Source organism: Pongo pygmaeus, chromosome 1, assembly GCF_028885625.2.
Source record: "Pongo pygmaeus isolate AG05252 chromosome 1, NHGRI_mPonPyg2-v2.0_pri, whole genome shotgun sequence".
Taxonomy (NCBI): Eukaryota; Metazoa; Chordata; class Mammalia; order Primates; family Hominidae; genus Pongo; species Pongo pygmaeus.
The window spans coordinates 177,164,534-177,187,603 of NC_072373.2; the positions used below are offsets into that span (position 1 = coordinate 177,164,534).

General features: G+C 45.6%; 1 protein-coding gene and 1 long non-coding RNA gene across 20 annotated transcripts in view; one reads left to right on the plus strand and one right to left on the minus strand.

Moving 5' to 3' along the window:
• Nucleotides 1-23,070, plus strand: part of LRP8 (LDL receptor related protein 8) — an 81,813-nt gene that overhangs the window by 56,291 nt on the left and 2,452 nt on the right. For 6 of the 19 annotated variants that reach the window (XM_054487137.2, XM_054487139.2, XM_054487162.2 and 3 more), the window contains 10 exons: nt 4,409-4,583; nt 6,649-6,876; nt 8,479-8,597; nt 8,835-8,974; nt 10,436-10,577; nt 12,561-12,713; nt 13,560-13,784; nt 15,851-15,919; nt 20,191-20,363; nt 21,501-21,677. In XM_054487137.2, coding sequence (XP_054343112.1) covers nt 4,409-4,583; nt 6,649-6,876; nt 8,479-8,597; nt 8,835-8,974; nt 10,436-10,577; nt 12,561-12,713; nt 13,560-13,784; nt 15,851-15,919; nt 20,191-20,363; nt 21,501-21,677 — 1,601 coding nt within the window. The remainder of the gene's footprint in view (nt 1-4,408; nt 4,584-6,648; nt 6,877-8,478; nt 8,598-8,834; nt 8,975-10,435; nt 10,578-12,560; nt 12,714-13,559; nt 13,785-15,850; nt 15,920-20,190; nt 20,364-21,500; nt 21,678-23,070) is intronic. The other 13 variants (XM_054487157.2, XM_054487160.2, XM_054487231.2 and 10 more) reach the window with 4 other exon arrangements.
• Nucleotides 178-16,394, minus strand: LOC129036324 (uncharacterized). The gene is made up of 5 exons (XR_008502521.1): nt 16,309-16,394; nt 15,781-15,939; nt 14,542-14,895; nt 5,043-5,305; nt 178-4,273 (listed from the first exon to the last, which is right to left on the minus strand). It is a non-coding gene; the product is annotated as an uncharacterized LOC129036324 (long non-coding RNA).

Consider the following 23,070-nt stretch of genomic DNA (forward strand, 5'->3'; position numbering starts at 1 on the left):
AGGGCAGAGGGGCAGCTCTGAAAGGGACACAGGAAGCAGCGTGCTTCCACATGTGAGGAGTGGGTGCGTACAGGTGCGCACACACAAGAAGGCAGGTTGTGTTACTGAGAGGTACAGGAACCCTTGGTCCCTTGTCTAGCTTGGGAGAAAGAATTCAGCCAAGAGACAATTAGTAACATAAGCCAAAGGTTTATTAAGGAGATAAGAGTACAGTCTAAGACAGGAGCAGGCTGACCCAGCTGGGAGCAGCAGCAATAGCTGTGTTTCTTTAAAGGGACAGTGCACTCTGAAAGGTGAGGCAGAGTGGGGCAGGCTGCTAAAAGAGAATGAACCAGCGGCAGCCCTAAGAGTTCTGCATTGGGTTTTTTTCTTGAAGTTCCTGTCTCTGTCCTAAATCTCTGCCTTTTTCTTTGTCTAGTTTTCCCATTCCTTCTTTAAGTCCCTGCCTGTTCCTCACCTAGTTCCCACCCAGGCTTGTGGGACCTCCCCTTCCTATTAGCTTGTGCGCATGCCCAGCTCTGGGCACAAATACTACCTAATGGTGGCATCACTCATTACCACCACCCTAGGAAGGTGGTATAGCGGTCAAATCTGATTGGGCCTGCATATTTCTTAGGGATTTCCCCTTTGCCCTTCCCCCCCTCCTCAACATGGAGCTAGCTACATTCTGATGGGAGAACTGCAGAGTGAGCAGTTTCTGGGCATCTTAAGGGGCATTCCTTTCTGCACAGGTATTTCCCCTCCTCTCTGCTCATATCTAGCATGAATGTTTTGGGTGGTCTCTAGGTGTGAGATTTTCTAGATTTCCCTTTTCTCAGGGACTCCCCCTTCTGCTCATGTCCAGCTGTCTGCCTACTCTAACAGTTGTACACACAGTGCTCAAAAGTGTACATACACATCACACACACAACGCACTGCACACTAGCACCCACACAGACACTGTATAGAGCCACCCAATATAGCCCACAGAGATGACACTCATACAACAGAATATATAGACACAAAATTGAACCACACAGAGACTACACACACAGCATAGGGAGTCCACACAAAGAGCACAACCTGGGCAGACCTACACATAGATCAATTCAGCCAGCAGAATTAATTCATTGTATTCAGTTGTTTATATTGGACACCTAACATTGTAGTAGACACTGGGGATTCAGCAGTAAGCAAAACAGATGCAAATCCCTGTCTGCCCTCAAGGGACTTATATTCTAATGGGTGAGCCAGGCTAGAAATCAGATAAATAAATAAAATATAGTGCATGGCAGATGGCGATAAGGGCTAAGGAGAAACAGAAAGTAGAGAATGGGAATAGGGAAGTCCAGGTGAGCAGGGGGTTCTAGTTTTAAATGGAATGGTCAGGGAAGCCCTGAGAAGGTATTTGAGTAAAGAAGGTGAAGGGGGGTGGGTGTGGTGGCTCACACTTGTAATCCCAACACTTTGGGAGGCCTAGGCAGGAAGATCACTTGAGGCCAGGAGTTCAAGACTAGTCTGGGCAATGTAGTAAGACCCTATATCTAAAAAAAATTTAAAAACTAGCCAGGTATAGTACTATGCACCTATAGTCCCAAGCTACTCAGGAGGCTGAGGCAGGAAGATCCCTTGAGCCCAGGAGTTTGAGGTCACAGTGAGTTATGATGCCACTGCACTCCAGCCTGGGTGACAGAGTGAGACCTTTTCTAAAATAATAATAATAATAATAATAAATAAAAAGGGAATGAGGGAGGTGAGATAGTGAGCTACCACGCAATTATCTGCAGGAACAAGCATTTCAGGCTGTGAGCTACCATGCAATTATCTGTGGGAACAAGCATTTCAGGCTGAAGAGACAGAAACCGCAAAAGCCCTAATGCAGGAGCATGCCTAGTATGTTCAAGGAATAGCAAGGAAGCTGGTACAGTTGGAGTGAGGAAACTAGGAAGAGATGCAGCCAGAGAGGTGGCTTGGGGCAGCCCAAAGGGCCTTCTAGACCATTGTAAGAGCCAGCTCTGGATTTCACTCTAACTGGGGGGAAACCATTGAGGGCTCTGAGTAGGGAAGGGACATGGTGTGACATTTTATTCTGACTGCAGTATTGAGAACAGACTGTAGAGGACAAGGGAGAAGGCAGGGAAACCACTTAAGAGGTCATTGCAATAATCCAGAAGCGAGGTGATGGTGGCTGAACCCTTATTCCCACATTATTACTGTGGGAATAATGAGAAGTGGACAGACTGCAGATATAGTGCAAAGGCCAGCCAACAGGATTTGCTTATGAATTGAATGTGGAATGTGGACAAAAAAGAGTTACAGCAACTGAAAAAATAAGATTGCTACGTATGGGCTTGAGAAAGATGGTGAGGGAAGCAGGTTTGGAGGAATCTTAGGCTGTTTTGGACATGTTAAGTTTAAGAAAACTGGTTAGGTGTCCAAGTAGAGATATTGAGAAGGCAGTTGGATATATGAGTCTGGAGTTCATATGCAAGTTAAATACAATATACAACATATAAATTATAACAATACTGCAGCCATAATACTGACATGTTGCCCATAAACCCAAAAAGTGTAACACCCAAACTGTACAATATGTAACTCATACATTAGTATATCACATATAACATGTAACCTGCTCTTGCCCCCATATAGAACACATGTAATACATGACACAGATTATGTACATGCACTGGAGACAACACGCAACTACCCATGCATATACAAAATCCACACACATAAAATCTCAAATCATAAACACAGGGGGTTCCTGTCACAGTCACAGTCACAGCTGTCATTTAAAATCACTCCAACATGCCCCTTTAACCTGGCTCCTGCCTTCAGGGAGGTGAAGTGTCATTACTGTCATTTTGGGGTGAGGGAAATCACAGCTTGTCAGTGGCAGAGCTGGCCTGGAACTCAGCTTTCATCCTTGCCCCTTCCTGCACCTTGAGCCCATTCTCCATGCTCTCTATTTGTACCACACTTCTGTCTCACTCCCACCCTGCTTTGAATTAGTCTCCATCACTACACACAGGTCACACACACAGCCCCAGGCCCTACACGACTCTGTGCTGGTCCCATCCTCCAGGGAGCACATTAGCTTGGCAAAGATGCACAGTGACAGGGACTCGTGCCTGCAGAAGTGTCAGCTGGAAAACAAGAGAAGGAGGCACAGGGAGCTTGAGGGGCAGGTGTTACTAGGAGCAGCCCCTCAGACAGTGTTGGTGCCTGAGAGTGGCCCAATACATCTAGAAACAGCCTGTGGGAGCTGGTGCTAGGCCCTCAGAGGCCCATGGGACAGTGTCCTCCCATATGGAGTAGCCAGGAAAGTCTAGGTCACTTATTTATCATCTTAAAATCTAACCCTAAATCTAAGAAAAAAAACAGGAAACAGGTTTTGTGTATACATGAGCAGTTGTATGTTGTCTCTACTGCATATATATAATCTGTGTTGTATATCATATATGTCCCATCTCTGCCATCGGCTTAGGATAGAGAACAAACTCACCCAGCTCATAGGACCCTTTGTGATCTGGCCCCTGCCAGTCTCTGAAGCTCATCTCTTGCTATGTCCCCAATACTTTCTATCCTGAATTATCTTTTTTTTTTCCTTTGAGACAGAGTCTCTGTCACTCAGGCTGGAGTGCAGTGGCACAATCATGGCCCACTGCAGCCTTGACCTCCTGGGCTCAAATGATTCTCCCACTTCAGCCTCCTGAGTAGCTGGGACTACAGGCATGTGCCACCATGCCCAGCTAATTTTTTTTTTTTTTTTTAGAGATGGGATTTTGCCATATTACCCAGGCTAGTCTCAAACTCCTGGCCTCAAGCGATGTGCCAGCCTCAGCCTCCTAAAGTGCTGGGATTACAGGTGTGAGCCACTGTGCCTGGCCCCTAGTTATCTTTCTAAGACACTTACTTGCTCAGGTAGTTCCTTCTTGAACCACAGCAGTAGGGCACAAGCAGAGAAGGTGGTAGTTGCTGGAAAGAAATACATAGTAGGTAGAAGGGACAACCTGAGCAAAGACCCTGAGGCAGGAAGCCCATCCATGGCTAGGTAATGGTATCTGGTAGCTGGAATCAAGCTATGTTGGAGGGGCGAGTAATGAGGCTGGACAGGGAACTTGGGGTCACACTGTGGAAGGCTTTCAGTGCAGGCCTAAGGAGAAAATGGGGAGCCATAAAAGATTTTGGAGAAGTTTGTATCTAATAAAAAGAATAAGAATCCTCCTGCTGTGCGTGGTGCTCTGCATCTTCTGCTTTCTGTACTCATTATTTCATCTGCTCCCGCAACCTGTAAAGTAGGAATTGTCACTAGTATTTTAAGGAAAATGGATGTGTCAGCCAGCAAGCCAGTGGCAGAGTCTTGGTCTCCAGGCTCCCTGCCTCTTGCACTGACTCTTTCTCTTTCAACCTCCCTGCATGGCAGCTGGCAAGAGCCCATCCCTAATCTTCACCAACCGGCACGAGGTGCGGAGGATCGACCTGGTGAAGCGGAACTATTCACGCCTCATCCCCATGCTCAAGAATGTCGTGGCACTAGATGTGGAAGTTGCCACCAATCGTATCTACTGGTGTGATCTCTCCTACCGTAAGATCTATAGGTGAGCAGCCATATCCTCTGCAGCAAGGCATGAAGGGTGGGGGTGAGGGGTGGTGACAGGTGAGGGGGGGAGGAGTGGCCTCTGCCTCTAGAGCTCCTCAGGACAGAGTTGGGACTTGGGAAGAGATGCAGGATCACAGTGGATATGGAACTTCTAAGACTTTACTGGGGCTGGAGTAGGCTGAGGGCTCCCTTGGGTTAGCAGCTTTGAGCCCCTAACACCTGGGATTTGTCTGACCTCTGGAGGCCTAATATGGAAGCACAAGACACAGGAACTGTTTGGCCAGGGCAGAAAGGAAGAAATCCTGGCTTTGGGGAGGACTTTCCAAGCAGCTCACATCCCTGTGTGTTGGAACCTGGGGACTTAGACCTGGTCCCTGCCCAGAGGATCCCACTCATAACACAGTGACATCCATTTGTGATGATCATGAGAAAGTACAGAGGAGGCCTCCAAACCCACCTGGGCATCTGATCTGGCATGCCTTCCTGGATGGCATCACCCCAAGGCCAGCTTTTCACTGTCTTTGACGCCACAGTCAGTGGACCTGGTGCTTGGGAAGCTCTTCACACACTGGAGGAGGTTCTCTCCTAGGACTTTCTCAGATGCCAGCAGCCTGCCTCCCTGCATGTCTGGGCCCCCTTTAGACAGTCATGTCCTTTCTTTGTCCTGAGATCCACTTGGCAGGAGTGCTGATGACCAGGCGCTGGGTAGACACTGAGTCACTGATGAAAGAATGATGGGATAGATGGGTGGAAGAGTGGATGGAAGCAAATATAGCAAGTGCTACTCACTGACAACTAGATTCCTGCCTCCCTGCAACACAGACACTCAGTTCACACACACCCAAAAACATAACTAGAACAATGCCTGTCCAAGAGTTGTAACTGAAAGAGGCAGGATTTGGTGACAGACTAGATATGGGGCTGATAGAAGAAATTTACTCCTTCATAGTGAATTTTGGGAGTTTCAGGTTTTTGGCTTGGGAGGTTTCATGAATGGTGGTGCTGTTCTCTGATGTGTGAAGCAGTAGAGGAGGATCAGGGCTCAGGGGTTGGGCCGTCTGGTTGGCTGAGGGGAGGGGAATGGGGATGAACAGTTTTGGACATATTGAGTTCAAGGTGTCCATGGGACATCCAAGGGGAGCTAGTTGGCTTTGCAGTGTGGATCGTAAGAGAGCTGTTGGGATTGGAGACTTAGTTATTGATGGCAGTGGACACTAAGGAACTAATCACCCAGAGAGAGGGCAAGAAGAAGAAAACCTCTGGGGAAACAGCATTTGCTGTTTTGCTAATGTTGCCTCCTGAGTATCTACTGTATTCTTAGCCCTTCTCTCCATTGTCACTGGCACGGTCATTCTTCAGACTCTCTTAATCTCCCACCCAGATGCTGTAACGTCCTCCTAACCAGTTTCTGTGCTTCATTCCCTCTCCTTCCAACCCATCCACTCCATAGATGCCACAGTGAACTAACATGCTTATTGGACTATATCCTCTGGCCTGTCCAGTTACCACTGGGGATAAATCCTAATTCCTTGGCATGGTACTCAAAGCCCATCAGGATGGGGTTCCTGCCTACACCTGCTTGCAGTCTGACACCCACATAAGCAGCTCCCCTAAGTATCTCACTGTTCCAGAGCAGACTCACCTCTGGCCATTTGCACAAGTCTTTCTTGTTCCCTAATGGCTTTCTGTCCTGGTGAATTCGTGCTCCTGGTGAACTCGTCCTTCAGGACTCAACTATAAAGGCTTCTCCCGCCCTCTGGGATGAGGTAGTCTCCATGCCTCTGCTGCCATAGCCTCTAATGCTTTCCATAATCACATTGTATTATGTGATTATGAGCTGTGGGGCAGCCCCACCTCAGAAAGCCAGAGACCGTGGCCCATGTAAGTCTGTACCCCTACCCTGGTACCCCAGGGAATGTATAGAGTAGAAATTATCCACGTTCCTCTAAAAATCTATTGCCATGGCCCAGATGGAAGAGAGAGAGGGGAAGGGTGCACAGGTAGCTCCAGATGAGCCCATGGGCGGAACATCTGCCCCATGGTCATCTCTGTTTTCTCTTAAGCGCCTACATGGACAAGGCCAGTGACCCGAAAGAGCAGAAGGTCCTCATTGATGAGCAGCTGCACTCTCCAGAGGGCCTGGCAGTGGACTGGGTCCACAAGCACATCTACTGGACTGACTCGGGCAATAAGACCATCTCAGTGGCCACAGTTGATGGTGGCCGCCGACGCACTCTCTTCAGCCGTAACCTCAGTGAACCCCGGGCCATCGCTGTTGACCCCCTGCGAGGGTGAGTGTCCCAACTGAACTTCCCATTCTCCCACCATAGGTGCTCAGTCCTCTTGTGTCTGTCACAAGAGCTATCTTGAGGGCTCTAGAAAGCTGTGGGCCACTTAGACACAGGCCATGGGGAAGAAAGTCTTGTTAATCCCCAACCAAGGTTCTCTGGGCATTGGTCACCAAAGTTCTCCCTGGACTCTCCCACCCACTCGTTATATCGTAGAATTGGAGCGTCTCAGAGCAGAGTAGGGCTCTAGAGATGGCCTGATAGAAGCTCCTGGGGGAGGAAGCCTTTCTTCAGGCTGCTGTAGGTGGGCATCTGGCAGCTGCTCACATACTTCCAAAGACAGGTAGCTCATTACCTCCCATAGGGCCTGTTTCACTGTGGGGCAGCTCTGCTCATTAGAAAGTGGGTCTTTTCCCCTCATAATGCCAAATCTATCTCCCTGCAATTTCCTCCATTGGCCTCTGGAGTTACATAAAACATGTCTATTCCCTGCCCTGTGGGAGAGCCAGCAAGATTTGAGGACCAAGATGACTGGTCTGTTCTGCTTCAGACTGCCTGCCTCCATCCCTACCCCTGTTGCCTATGGTCTCTGGGCCCTCACCACCTAGGTTGCCCTGCTCTGGCCACCCCTCAATTTTGGGAGTTAGGGATTCTGAACAGAACAGGACTCCCTCTCTCCCTCAGTGTGGATATCTTGAGATGGTTTTTTTTAGCGTTGTATCATGTTAAGTTTAACAGAATCAACAGCTGCTTCCTACTGCTATTTCCTTGTTAAACAGGGATAAGAAAACCCTCTTCTTCGAGCAAGGGCAGCTGGTGAGGGGAGTACCACATGGGAGGTTATGTGAGGCCTTGGGAAGTGACTGATAGCTGCCATTCACTAAGCACAGGTCAGGTGCTTCCAGCACAGAACTAGGCACTCTGACGGATACGGAGCCTCTCCTCTCACCCTCACTTCATCCCTGTTCTCTGTCTGTTCTCATGCAGACCTTGTGTTGCACCTGCCACATCCTGTCCCTCACATCATAGAGTTACACCCAGCCCAACCCCAATCCATTGTGGATCTGTCAGGGTCCCAGCAGGAAACCCACTGCATACTCAAGATAATCGGAGGAGGGTTTAATAAAGGGACTATTTACAAAGGAGTGGGTTAGGTCTAATTTACTACCTTGGATTAGTAACAGTGGGCTGCTACCGGCCCTAGTAGGCCTGAGGAGACAAAAGCAGGGAGGGTTACCTGAGTTAGGAAGCTCATCCACTTTCTCCTCTGAAACCAGAAAAGAGAGGGCTTACTAGGGCCTTCCCCACACTGACACCCTAAGGCTCTAGTTAGCACTGCCAGAAGTGGGAGAGATGGGGTCACAGGCTATTCAGCTGAGTCTGGGTGCAATCTCGGAGAATAGTTTTCCTCAAGTTCTCAAATGAGGTGAAGGCTAAAGTGCCTGCTAATTCTAAGATTTGATGGTTCAAAAGAACTTTAGAGGTCTTCTCAGTCCCTACTAAACATAACCCACAACTAGTCAATGGGTTATTGCGCTCTTGTGACTCAGACTACCCCGGTCATGTCCCCAGCAAGAAGCCAAATTGGGTTATTTTGTCTTTTAGGTTCATGTATTGGTCTGACTGGGGGGACCAGGCCAAGATTGAGAAATCTGGGCTCAACGGTGTGGACCGGCAAACACTGGTGTCAGACAATATTGAATGGCCCAACGGAATCACCCTGGGTGAGCCCTGCCTTTCCTGGGTTGGGGGCCTATTCTAGTGCCTTGTCCTGATCACTGTCTGGAACTCCATGAGTCTTGTTTCTGGGTCCTCTCATGGTGCCAGTGACTTTGTTTCCTAATGGTTGCCCTAGGCTGGCCTCAGTGTGAGGCCTAGAAATGTGGGCAGGAGGGGTACAAAGGAACAGAGCTCCAGATTGGGGTCCCAGGTTCATGACCTGATCCTGCTTCCTTCCCAAGATCTGCTGAGCCAGCGCTTGTACTGGGTAGACTCCAAGCTACACCAGCTGTCCAGCATTGACTTCAGTGGAGGCAACAGAAAGATGCTGATCTCCTCCACTGACTTCCTGAGCCACCCTTTTGGGATAGCTGTGTTTGAGGTGAGTCCTGTAAGGAGAGGCATGGGCCCACTAGGAAGCTGAAGCCTAGAAAATGCTTGTTCAAATAGGATGAATCCCTGAGACTTGTTCAAATGAAAACAGGAACAGGGAAACCAACTGATTTGTTTGTAAACAATCTGTGAGCTGCCTGCACATAAAGGTTCTGCAGCCCACTCTTCACCTGGCAGCCTTTCCCATGCTCTCTTCTCAAGACCCCTCTCCCAGAGCACTTCTCACAGGTGAGTTGCTAGGCACGTATGTTTCCTCTCTGTGCCCTCAGCACCCAGCACTGTAACCCATATACAAAAGGTACCCAGTAAAGGGAGGAAAGGAAGAAGGAACATACATATCCTTAGAATCATTTACTGGAGGAAATAGCCTGAGAGATGCTGTTCAATTCTGCACACTTTTATTGACCTCTGCCAGACCCTGGGGTCACAGAAGTGAATCAGACACTATCCTAGTCTCAAGAAGCTCCCAGCAAAGCAAGGAGCCAAGACCCTCCTGTGCCCTGACCCTAATGACTTTTCTTCTCCGGGAATGAAGAAGCCAGAACCAACCAAGGTCTCACACCTTCACCTCTTCCCCAAAACTAACTCCACCACCAAGGGGAGGGAAAGCAAAGGGATGATGGTCTGTGGTGGGCATTGGCAGGATTTGCTTGCAGCAAAGTTACTCAGCACTGCTCTGAAGTTGTGGGCAAAGCTCCACCTCTAAGTCCAGCCCCTGCTTTAAAGGACAGATGTGTTGGTACACAAGTGTTTGTGCTTGTTTATATACACGGCATGTACATGTAAAGTATGTGTATGTGCATGGGTAAATATAAATGCATCAGAATAAAAGTGTGCATTCCTCTAAGTGCTGGTGCTTATGTGTGTACATAATATGCCAAGATGTATTTAGACTGCATATTTAGGGGCAAATGTAGCTTTTTGTGTGTGGATGAACATTTGGGTATGTGTTTAGATCTGTGTATGAGGATGCACAGTTGTACCTGTACGTGTGGATTTGCTGACAGATGCACATCTAGGCTTATATGGACTAACCATGTGGACTTGTGTGGATACCCAGAGGCTATAGGAAGCCCAGCAGGGCATAACCCTCATAGCTCACACATCCCTTCCAATCTTGGTCCCAGGCCCCAATAATGATAATGCTATAGAGATTTAACCTTGGGTTTCTGCTGGGCTCTAGCAAGCAGGCTTAGTTCAGCATGAATGAGTAATGTTGTGGCTGTCAGTTCAAAGCACAGAATCACTGAATAATCCTCTAAGATAGAAGGGAATGAGGAGAGGTGCATCACAGATTAGAGGCTGAGAGCCCCACCGTGAATCCATAGACAGGACAGATCAGGGGAGATTTCAGGGCAGTTCTTGTGACTATGGTTTGGGGCCAACCCCTCAGATTGAGGTCATGGATTTACACTCCAGGCCTCCCATCCTCTGCATCTATACCCCACAGGACAAGGTGTTCTGGACAGACCTGGAGAACGAGGCCATTTTCAGTGCAAATCGGCTCAATGGCCTGGAAATCTCCATCCTGGCTGAGAACCTCAACAACCCACATGACATTGTCATCTTCCATGAGCTGAAGCAGCCAAGAGGTAAGCTGTCTCTGGTCCTAGGTCCCAGGTCCCCTGACTGTGTCCTCTCCTTTCACCAGGCAGGCTGTGTTCACATTCAGGTCACAACTCAGCAACCCCAGGAATAATAACAACAATCCCTCTTGTTGGTAGAGGACTTTTTCATCATATATTTTGTCTCATTTTTGTCAAGTTCTTTGTGAAATAAGGCTGGGTATAAATGAATACATAACTGTCCTGTTTTTGCCAATCCTACAAAGTGTGGGTATTACTCTTCTAACAGCTGAGGAAACGGAAGCTCAGAGAGGTAAAATAATGTTAGCAGGTGGCAGAACTGAAACCTAAACCCAGGTCTATCTGGTTCCACAGCTGCTTTCACCATGACACACTGCATCTAACTTGCTATTTGTAGTCATTCTGCAGTAGTATAAGCTAATGTATCCGAGGGCCATATAATAAGTCAGCTTATTGGTTGGAAATAGAATCTAGGAATCCTACTACTAGGTTGTCCCCTCCTCTATCACTAGGATATACTAATTCTAACTGTAACTGAAGTGTTGGCTGCCAGGGTGAAAGAGGGAAAGCAAGGGAGTGTAAGGAAATAAGATTGGTTCCTGATTCTAGACCTAGAAATTTAAATGAGAGACATAGTATGTGGCACAGGGAAAAACAAAAACCACCAGCATATGGGCTTTGGAGCCCAGCCGACCTCAATTTAAGTTCTATCTCTAGTCCAGACATGGTGGCTCATGCCTGTAATCCCAACACTGAGAGGCTGAGGCAGAAGGATCCCTCGAGCACAGGAGCTCTGGGCAGCAGTAGGCTATGATTGCATTACTGCACTCCGGCCTGGGCGACACAGCAAGACCCCCACCTCTTAAAAAAAAAAATTCCTAGAGTATAGCTTTGACGAGTTTGTTCTCTTTGAGCCTAGGTGTCTTTATCTGTCAGTGTGGGATGTAACGTCCCCACCTCTCAGAATTGTTGCAAGGATTAAATGAGAGTGTAGGAATAAAACACTAGGTATGATGCTGGAAAGTACCCAATAAAAGTAGTAGGAAGGCCGGGCATGGTGGCTCATACCTGCAATTCCAGCACTTTGGGAGGCCAACGCGGGAGGATCACTTGAGCCCAGGAGTTTGGGACCAGCCTGGGCAAGAAGGCAAAACTCTATCACTACAAAAACTATAAAAATGACCCTGGTATGGTGGCATGCGCCTATAGTTCCAGCTACTCGGGAGGCTGAGGAGGGAGGATTTCTTAAGCCCGGGAGTTTGAGGCTGCAGTGAGCTATGATTGCACTGCTGCACTTAGCCTAGGCAACAGAGTGAGACCATGTCTCAAAACATAAAAAATAAAAACAATTTAAAAAGTAGGAGGGCTTCACAATTGCAGAGATGTGGAACCAACCTAAGTGTCCATCGACTAATGAGTGAATAAAGAAAATGTGGCACATATACACCTTGGAATACTACTCAGCCATAAAAAGGAACAAAATAATGTATTTTGCAGGAACTTGGATGGAGCTGGAGGCCATTATTCTAAGTAAAGTATGATAGGAATGGAAAACCAAAAACTATATGCTCTCACTTATAAGCGGGAGCTAAGCTATGAGTACACAGGGGCATACAGAGTATAGCTAAGCTATGAGTACACAGGGGCATATAATGGACTTTAGAGACTAAAAACAGGGAAGGTAGTAGCAGGGCTAGAGATTTAAAAAAAAAAAAAACTACACATTAAGTACAATGTGCACTACATTTGGGTTACAGGTGCACTAAAGTACCAGAATTCACCACTATATAATTCATCCATGTAACAAAAAACAACGTGTATCCCAAAAGCTTTGGGGGAAAAAAAAGAAAGGAAAAGAAAAAAATATGAAAAAAAAAGTAGTAGGGCAAGCTTTTTGAGCAAGCCAGGTGGGAGAGGCCTCATCCTCAGGAGGCAGGAAGACCTGGCATGTCCTGTCTGTGCCCCAGCTGTCTCCCTCTCTGCCATTAGCTCCAGATGCCTGTGAGCTGAGTGTCCAGCCTAATGGAGGCTGTGAGTACCTGTGCCTTCCTGCTCCTCAGATCTCCAGCCACTCTCCCAAGTACACGTGTGCCTGTCCTGACACAATGTGGCTGGGTCCAGACATGAAGAGGTGCTACCGAGGTAAGCAGACCTTCCAGGAGGGATGGCCCCTGGCAGTGTCAGACTCTACCCTGCTGAAATCTTCCCTTGGCTTCTGGGACACAGTATGCTGCTGGTTTTCTTCCATCTTCCTGGTTACTTGTTGCCTTTCTCTTTTTTACCTTCCTTGAATGCTCATGCCCCCAGGATCCTTCCAAAGCTTTTTCTCACTCCCAAGGAAAAAATGCACATATACAGAAAACATTTTAAATTCAGTTTCAGGGAGTTTCTGGAACCCTTTAAAAACCTCAAGTTAAGAACCCTTAATCTCCGTGGCTTCAGGTACATGCAGATAACTATGTATTTGCCTTTTTCTCACCTAGAACTTAACAAACACTACACAGAAGCCCTTTTGCAATATAATTGGGACTAATAGTTAATACTTCAACCGCATACACAGATTCATGTCCCAATCTTGATGTATAGCCAAGGCCTTTCATTTGAGCCTAAGTCTACTGCATTATTAATAATTTACAGGTTCAATTGTTTAAAGTGGAATAAGAATTTAAATCTATTGGTATAACAATATGAGTGTAAAATCCTTCTAGATTTATCTGATTTCCCCTCCCTATAGTCTTTTTATTGCTGGTCTTACTCACAACTAATTCCACAGCAATGTTTTAATGACTCATCTTTACTGAATCAAAGTGAAGTGCTTAGCATTCAGCTAAAGAAAAGATCATACCACACCGGGGAGATTAGGAAAGCCTTCACAGAAGTGGCATTTGAGCTACGCCATGAAGATAAGTTCCTAAGTATATCTCAGAGGCAATAACTTAGGCAACAAAATTATCTGTCCAAGTGACCTCCATGGTATTTCCCCTCCAGCACCTCAATCTACCTCAACTACGACGTTAGCCTCTACCATGACGAGGACAGTACCTGCCACCACAAGATCCCCTGGGACCACCGTCCACAGATCCACTTACCAGAACCACAGCACAGAGACACCAAGCCTGGCAGCTGCAGTCCCAAGCTCAGTTAGTGTCCCCAGGGCTCCCAGCATCAGCCCGTCTACCCTAAGCCCTGCAACCAGCAACCACTCCCAGCACTGTAAGGAAATGAGTTCTGCATTCTTTCATGACATGGGAGGGCTCCTAGGGAAGCCAGGATGGGGGTATGTGATAAGAGAGAACCTACCAGAGCTGAATACTGCATATCTTTGAGGAGGTTACTGCATATCTGAGAGGGAGGTAGAGTACCAGCATGCGATTTAGGACTCCTAGGTGCCCCTACCTTACAGAGGGTCTCGTAGGAAGCTGAGACCCTGGAGCCTCAGTTGCTTCTCTTACAAAGTGGAAATAACCACCCTTTCACAACCTGCTTCACAAGATTGCCATGATAGACAAAGGTGTAACTGGTGTAACTGGAGGTGCTCATGCACACAGCCATTGCTGACTCTGCGAGGGTGTGTGTGTCTATGTTTCACAAAGTTCTGAGGTGTATATGAGGAGGTGTCCGTTGTGTTTGGAAAGCTCTGATCTCAATTCACAGCAGGTCCCCAGATAGTAATATCTACAACCATGGTCTCCTTATACCTCTTTCCAACCCTGGGATGAAAATAATTAAGTTCACCACTTATTAAATCATTGGGAGCAGTAATTATCACTGCTAGAAATGTTCTATCTCATTAATCAGCAAATACATTTTTAATTGAGTTACCTGCCAGAGGGAGTTCATTTAAAAGGATAAACTATCTTTTTAATTTTTTCCCCTACATGGACAGCCCAGAAACCAAGCTGCTTGGCAGCATCTTCCTAACTGGTCTTATTTGCCAGCAGAAGCTGGCTTTTTGGAGTGGAGCACTTACTCCGAAGTTTGCAGAGGCAGACGGAGCATGTGTGAATTCCAGTTCCTCTCATCTGAGGGCAGAGCCTCTCACCAGCTTCTCCTCACTGGCTTCATCATGCTCTAGGTTTTAATATCACTGTCCAGTGTTCGCTGTGGCCCAGAGCAGGGAGGACAGCAGCATTTCCACAGTTAGCTCTGGAAGCAAGCAGTGCAGCTTTTTCTCCCCTTAACTGTTAGATTCTCTTGGAGTAACATGGATAAACAGTCACATTGAGAGAGGATGGGCCTTGGGCCATTGCCAGGACAGTCATCTCACCTGCAGCAAGTGTAGTTGATAGCTCCTTTTCACACCACAGGGAGCTGTCAGGAGGATCTAAGGGAAAGATGCTTTCTGAACTATAAAGTGCTTCACAAATGTTACAATGAAGATGGTTATAAGAGTGAGAAAGGTGGCACGGCATAGTTTTTCAAAAAGACAGTAAATTTTCCAAGCACTTTTCAGTTTAAAATGTGCTTTTACATATCTTTTTAAAATTTAGACTGTATTCAACAAGCCCATCCCACTCTCCACCCTCTTAGAACTAGGCAAAGTTGTGCCAAGCATTTTATATTCATTTTAGATAAATTATTTCATTTAATCCTTACCATATCCCTAGGAGGTAGGTAATATCACCATTTTAAAGATATAAAAGTATAATACCATGTGCTGTATTTATAATATATAATAATTTGCTCAAGGTCACATGGGTAGTGAGTAGTAGAGCTGGGACTTGAACCCAGAAGTCTGACACAGAAGCCTGTGCTCTTGATTCCTCTACACTATACTATGTCCCATTTCAATTACTTATGAAAAATAATCTGATAATGCAGATGGATGGACAGACAGCTCACCAAAAACCATACTGGCAAAGCAACAGATACTGATGGAAAAAGGCAAATGACCTAGTCCGTCAGCAACATAAAGACCTAAGTGCTCACTTTGCCATGCACAGCCCCCAGCTTCCTACCACCGTGATGCTGTGGAAAGGGTATGGGACTTGGGACATGAGTCCTGGGTTCAAGTCCCAGCTCTGCTACTTTTCTGTGAGTCCCCAAACCCCTCAGTTAAGACTCAGTTTCCTTGCCTGTAAAATGGAGATAACCTCTGTCCTGCTTGCCTCACAGGAGTTGTGATAGGATGTGGAAAGACTGAATTATTAGGCAACAGCCAGGATCATCATTTTAGAATGAGGATGAGAAGCAGTTGGGTAGTTCTTACCACTTGAGGCCAGTAGGGGCTTGGACACACAGTGATAGAGCATCGTTCTGCAAACGTTTGTGTTTTGCAGATGGGAATGAAGACAGTAAGATGGGCTCAACAGTCACTGCCGCTGTTATTGGGATCATCGTGCCCATAGGTGAGTGTGGCCCCCAGTCACTGAAGAGAAAAGAGAGACCCTGCTTAGGCCTAGGGAAAAGTGCTAGCAGGGTAGAGAACTTGGCCTGCCCTATTGACTTGTTCTGCCCTTGCAGCCTTCCTGCCTACCTCCCAGTCCTGATTTAATTTGGTTTTTTAGCCTAGCACACAAGGCTCTTCGGGACCTGGCCCCAGGTGACCTTCCAGGTACATCCCCCATCTCCCCACCCCTCGATTCACACTCTACACTCCAGCCATGTGAAGTGCGACTGTATGATCCCCAGGAACATGGCTGGTATCTCTTGCTCACCATTCTCCCCAGCTCCTGGCAATGTCTGGCACATGGTAGGAAATCAAGGATTTGTTGAATTAGTGAATAGAGCTGCTTACCATTCCTTTAATAGGTCATACTGTCTTGTTTTCTTTCTGTTTGGTTTTCAACAAGTATTTATTAAGCAGCTACTATGTGCCAAACTCTGTGATAAGGGGAGGAAAGGCAGTTAAAGATGAATAAGACATAGTTCTGTCCTACAAAAGTTTATAGTCTTGTTGGAGAGACCCACATAACACAGATAAGTTCGTTACGACCTGGTAGGTCCTAAGGTTAAGCTGCATGCACTGACTTCAGAGACAGTGCTGAGGAAACACTTAATTTGGGCTGGGGGACGGGGAAGAGGGAAGAAGAGGTTTCCTAACGGAAGTGATATTTGAGCTGGGTCAGCCAAGTGAAGGAGGATCAAGAGCAGTCCAAGCAGTGAAGACAGCATGAGTAAAGCCAGGAGTAGGAAATGGCCTGGAAGGGTCAGGGTCGGGTGGGTTTAGAGCTAGAAGGAGACCAGTATGGCCCGAGTATAACACTTTGTTAAGACGTCACAGAGAATCATGGGGGCTGATTCATTCTCTTCCACCCCGACATCCACACGGTATCCTGTACACCCCTCTCTTAGCAGTCTCATCTCTTAGCAGTATCTTTGCATTCTAATTGTCCATTCAGAGCTTTATCTCCCTTACTTGGCTATGAGTACTTCAAGGACAGGAACTTTGTCCTTTTATCCTGGGAATCTTCAGTATGCCGAGTTAGTCAGCAAATGTTTTAAAAACTTCTCCCTTGTGTGAGACACTGTGCCAAGTGCCAAGGATCCAGGGAAGAAAAAAATAAAGACTTTAAGAGCTTTCAGTCTTTAATCAGGCAAAAATAAAGTCCTTTAAGGTAGATGTTAATACATGTCATAATGTGCTATGATAGGAGCATGTTGGATATAGATAGAGACAGAGGAACAATGTAATAGTGGCATGATACTCCTGTGAAGGGATGGTAGAAGGAAAGGTAATTCCAGAGTAAAAGTGGCACTTCTGGAGAAGACAGCATTTGAATTGGCCTTGAAAGGCTTTACCAGGAAAGATGATGGTGAGGTGATTATTCCAGGATTATTTTGATTGGAGTGGAGAAAGATAAATCTACCCCTTTCTTGCCATCCTTTGCCCTATAGAAAGAGGCAGATATATGCTGTTTTGTTGACATAACTCACTCTGAAATATTCAATATTTTTAATTTCTGCTTATCTGAGGAGTGAAAGATGAGTATTATTTCCCTGACATTCCCTGTGAGGTAGAGTATCTTTTCGTAAGCTTATCAGCCCCTTATATTTTATCTGTTATGAATCGCCCACTCACAGTCTTTTCTTATTTTTCTATTGGCTATCTTTTTCTTATTTATAGAAATATTTATACATGACAAATATTAAACCTTTAAAATATATGTTACAAATATTTTCTTCCAGTCTGACATTTGGTTTTAAAGTTTGTTTATGGTATCTTTTGCCATGCATAAATATGAAACTTTTAAGTATCAGATCTGTCAATCTTTTAAGATTTCTGGGTTTTGTGTCTTGCTTAAGAAGGCCAGTCTCACTCTAACTTATTAAAATATCTCCTGATGTTTTTCTTTTCTACTTTAAACTTTTTTTTAGTATTAGGATATTAATCTATTTGGAATTTAAATTTTAGAGTATGGTATGAGGTAGAGATTTAACTGTTTTTTCTCTATATACCTGTCTAGTTTCCCCAAAACATCATTGAATAACCCGTACTTCTCTCCTGACTTGCACTGTCATCTTTATTATAAACTACATCCCATACATACTTTGATTTGCGTCTAAGCAGTTCATTTTCCTTCACCGATTTATATATTCCTACATACTATTAGCACAACTTCATGATATGTTATGCTCACAACATCTTCTCAGCTATTTTTATTCAGTTTCTCTTCTAGGTGAACTTCAGAATAATCTTATCAATTCTATAAAAATTTTGGTGAAGTTTTTATCAAGATTGCTTTAGATATATGAGTTTATGTAAGGAGAATATACATTTTTATTATATTAAAGCTTCCCATCCAGAAATGTGGCCTATTTATTTCAGTCTTCTTTTACGTCCCTCAGCAGAATTTTATAGATCACATAGGACTTGCATATTTCTTCTTAGGTTTTCCTAGGTATTTTATAGCTTTTGATGGGCTATTATGAATGTATTTTTATTCCATTACTTTTTCTTTTTCTTTTTCTTTTTTTTTTTTTTAAGAGACAAGAAGCTCTTGCACTCTTGCCCAGGCTGGAGTGCAGTGGTGCGATCACAGCTCACTGCATCCTCGAACTCCTGGGCTCAAGGGATTCTCCCGCCTCCGCATCCCAAGTAGCTGGGACTACAGGCATGCACCACCACACCTGGCTAATTTTTTAAATTAATTTTTTTGTAAAGACCAGGGCTCACCATCTTGCCCAGGCTGATCTTGAACTCCTGGGTTCAAGCAATCCTCCTGCCTCAGCCTCCCAAAATGTTGGTATTAAATGTGTGAGCCACTGTGCCTGCCCTCCGTTAAATTTTCTAATTGGTTCTTGCTGATTAAAAAGATGGCTAATGATCTTTTATGTTGATTCTTGATTAACTAAAATTATTTCTGATAGTTTTTCACCAGCTTCTCTTAAGAGTTTCTAAAAATACAAATAGCTGTTAATAACAGTTTGGTTTCCTCCTTTCTCATATGTATTTATTTATTTATTTACTTTTTTTTTTTTTTTTTTGAGACAAGGTCTCACTCTGTTGCCCAGGCTGGAGTGCAGTGGCATGATTGTGGCTCACTGCAGCCTTGACCTCCCGGGCTCAAGCAATCCTCCCACCTCAGCCTTCTGAGTAGCTGGGACTACAGGTGTCCGCCACCATGCCCAGCTACTTTGTATTTTTTGTAGAGATGGGTTTTCGCCATGTTGGCCAGGCTGGTCTCGAACTCCCGGCCTCAAGTAATCTGCCTGCCTCAGCCTCCCACAGTGTTGGGATTACAGGCGTGAGCCACCGCACCTGGGCTCCTTTCCCATATTTATACCCTTCAAGTTTTTTCTGGCCTTACTGTATAGCTAGATTTCTAAGACAATAAATATTAGCAGTGATAACTGCCTTGTTCCTGTCTTTAATGCATATCAATTATTGTAATCTTACTAAAACGGAAACCCCTTCCATAGCATCCTAGATAGGTGATCATTCAGCCTCCACTGGGATGCTCAGAGTGACTGCTAATCACCTTACAAAGCTACTTGCTCCATTTTTACCCAGCTGTGTTGGAGAGAGCTTCCTCCTTTAATCATTAACATAGTCATTTATTCTAAATCAGAGCTTGTGTTGCCCTCTGTGTCTCCTTCTAGAGATGTTCTTCTTCAGGTGGAGCCTCACCTTTGGAAATAAACACTCTGCCTAGGCCCATCCCACTCTCCACCCCCCAGTTTTGGGATAGAATTGTTTTCTTAGAGAAATCTAGGGAAGCAGCAGCATTAGGGCAAAGGTGTGGTAAAATTCACTCATTCATTCAGCACATGTTACCAGGCACCTATTCAGTGCTAGGAACTGGGCGTAGAGAGTTTATGGGTGTAGAGAGTTTAAAAAAAAAAGACACAGTCCCTGCCTTGAAAGAGCTATCTAGTTGGGAGTACAGATACATAAAGTAAGATACTGTGTGTGATCTGGGAGCACACATGAGAGAGCAACTGACTCTGCCCACAGGTGGGGAAGACTTCACATTTGAACAGGATCTTGAAGGATGAATAGTTAGTAAAGGAAAGAAGGGATGAGAGATGGGCTTTCAAACAGCAGAAAAAGAACATGCAGAAACAGAGCCTGAGGAGCAAAGGGCAGTAAAAGTGGAGTGGTGACAAGCCTTGCACTGATGTCTGAGCAGTGGGTTGGAGCCTGCTGGAGGTCCAGTGTCCTGTGTCCTTCCTCCAGTGGTGATAGCCCTGCTGTGCATGAGTGGATACCTGATCTGGAGAAACTGGAAGCGGAAGAACACCAAAAGCATGAATTTTGACAACCCAGTCTACAGGAAAACAACAGAAGAAGAAGATGAAGATGAGCTCCATATAGGGAGGACTGCTCAGATTGGCCATGTCTATCCTGCAGTAAGTATTTCTCACTGGAATACTTTTTTCTGGCCTTACTGTAGGAATAAGTATTCCTACCTTCCGACCATCTTCCCTTCCATCCTTTCTTCCCCTCCCATCCTTTCTTCCTTCCCATCCTTTCTTCCCTCCCTTCCTTCCTTCCATCCTTCCTTCCCTGTCTTTTTTCTTTCCTTCTTTCCTTCCTTTCCTCCCTCCTTCCCTTCCTCCTTCCTTCCTTCCTTCCTCAAACATTTATCAAAAACATACCATGTATCAGGCACTGTTCTAGGCCCTGGGGAACACAGAAATGCTGGGGTAGGTGGTTAAGGTAAAAAGGTATCAGGACCACTTTGTACCTAGAGGCTCTTCCTGGCAGTAAAAAAGCCAAATGTCTCTCTTTCTGCTCAGTAAATTTTCAGAACCTTTAGCCTGGAAGGGTAACTGTGGCCATTTAATTCAAATGTATTCATTTCAATACTGTATGCCAGTTATGTGCCAAGCACCACATTAGATATCAAGTATTCAGAAGTCAATAAGGAATGTGCTTGCTCCCAAGAAGCTGGTAGGGAGTTAGAGATACTAACATACAGTGGTATAATTGTGTGCTGAATGCCATGGTGGAAGCTCAGGAGTCCCCTCTTCTAGAAAGCTATCCTTGGCTTGCTTTGTTCTCCCACAGTCGTCTGGGCCTCTCTACCTCACAGCCCCTGTCACACTGTAGTCCACTTGTCTTTTACTCAGTGGTCTCCTCACTAAACCATAAGATCCTTGAGGGCAGAACTGTCTGATTAATCTGTTTTCCTGATGCCTAGCACAGCATGGCTGACTCCCAACAAATATTTGTTGAACAGATGCCATGGAAACATCAACAAGGGAGCTATTAATTCTGTCTGGGGAATCAGGCAAGGAATGCCTCACAGAGAAGGTGACAGATGGACTATGTCCTTGAAAGATTAATAGCAGTTTTCCCGGGAGAGAAGGAGGGAAATGGCATTCCAGATAGAGGCATGTGCAAAGGCTTAAAGGTATAACACAGCATGGCTTTTTGGGGGAATGAGGACCACGAAGTGGCACAGCAGGTGTCACTGTTATACAGCACAGTCAGGGGGCTGAGTGTGACCTCAGAGGTCATCCACAGTGCCATCCCCCTGTCAGGCAATCAGCAGCTTTGATCGCCCACTGTGGGCAGAGCCCTGTCTTGGGGAGACCAGAGAACTGGAAGACCCAGCCCCTGCCCTCAAGGAGCTTTTTGTCTTGCCGGGGGAACCAAGGTCACAGCTGCACCAACTCCCGAAGAACCCTCTTTCCGAGCTGCCTGTCGTCAAGTCCAAGGTAGGGCAGTGCCACTCTAAGTCTGAGGGGCTGGTGAGTGAGGGCATGAACCAAGGCAGGCGCAGCCAATCCTAGAAGGCTTTCTGATTTGGGAAGGCTGCAAATTGTAAGCTGGGTGTTGGGGCAAAGAAGAAAAATGGGTTAGTCACAGACCAATGAATGGCATGTGGAAGAAAGCAATCAAGTTTGGGGCAGGGCAGACAGAATTGCTGCTGAGGCAAACTGTTCATGAAGGGGAGACATGGGAAATGAGATGGAGCAAATGAGGAGGGTTAGCAAGATGGCCTTGAGGATCGTTAACCTCGGCCAGTCCAAAAAAATAGTTGCTTGACCAGTTGTTGAAGATCAGAGGGAGCACAGTGGAAGAAGCACTGAACTTGGAATAAGAAAACTCCCAGTTCCATCCTTCCACTGCCCTGTGATCTCAGTCACTTCTTTCTGCTCACTGTTATTTGTAAAATGAGAATAACAACCCCCATTCTACCTGCCTCCTGAGTTTATAAAGTACAAGTGAGATAGCACATGTGAGAGCACTTTGTGACTTACAAAGCACTCTGCACATGTAAAGTGACATTATTTCCAGAGAAAGAAATGACTCAGGGGGAGTTACTCCTGATGAGCCTAAGGACCGAGTAATAAGCTTCTGCCAGTTGCAGAGAAATAAGGAAATCAACATTTAGTGAGCACCTACTGTGTGTCAGACACTGTTCCCAGTGTTTTACATACATTTTCTCATTTAATCTTCATAATAACCTTATCAAGCTGATATTATTAGCCCCATTTTGCAGATGAGGAAACTGAGACTCATAGAAATTGAATAACTTGCCTAAGGTCATAGCCAGGAAGTGGCAGAACCAGAATTCAAACTCCAGTCTGTATATACACAAAAGCCCATGCTCTTTCCTTTATATCATGAGGTAAATAGCCTTGAAGCTCTGGAAATCAATATTCTCAACAACCTGTCTCTCCTCTGTCCATTTCTCAGATAACTGTACCATCACTACTGGGGCCTATCTTTGGCCTAGAGATCTGTCTTGGAGAGAGTGGAAGGGTAGCTAGACTAGAATAAGATAGTCTTAAATATCTACACTGGTGGAGGATGGCCATTGCATTCATAAAAAAACTACAGATAACCCAAAGATGACTTGAAAGGCAGCAGAGTTACTTTTTATCATATGTAGAATGTCCAGAGATGGGAGATACTAGTCTGATTCTATTTTATGTTGGTTACGTTGACCTAGGATACTCTGGGCCCTATGTGTTGTTAGGTACTATGCTAAACACTCTCTGTGCATTATCTCATTTGATTCCTCAACAACCCTGTGAGGTAGGTCCTATTACTATTCCCATTTGATAGATGATAAAACTAAGTCTCAGAGAAGTAAAGTGGCTG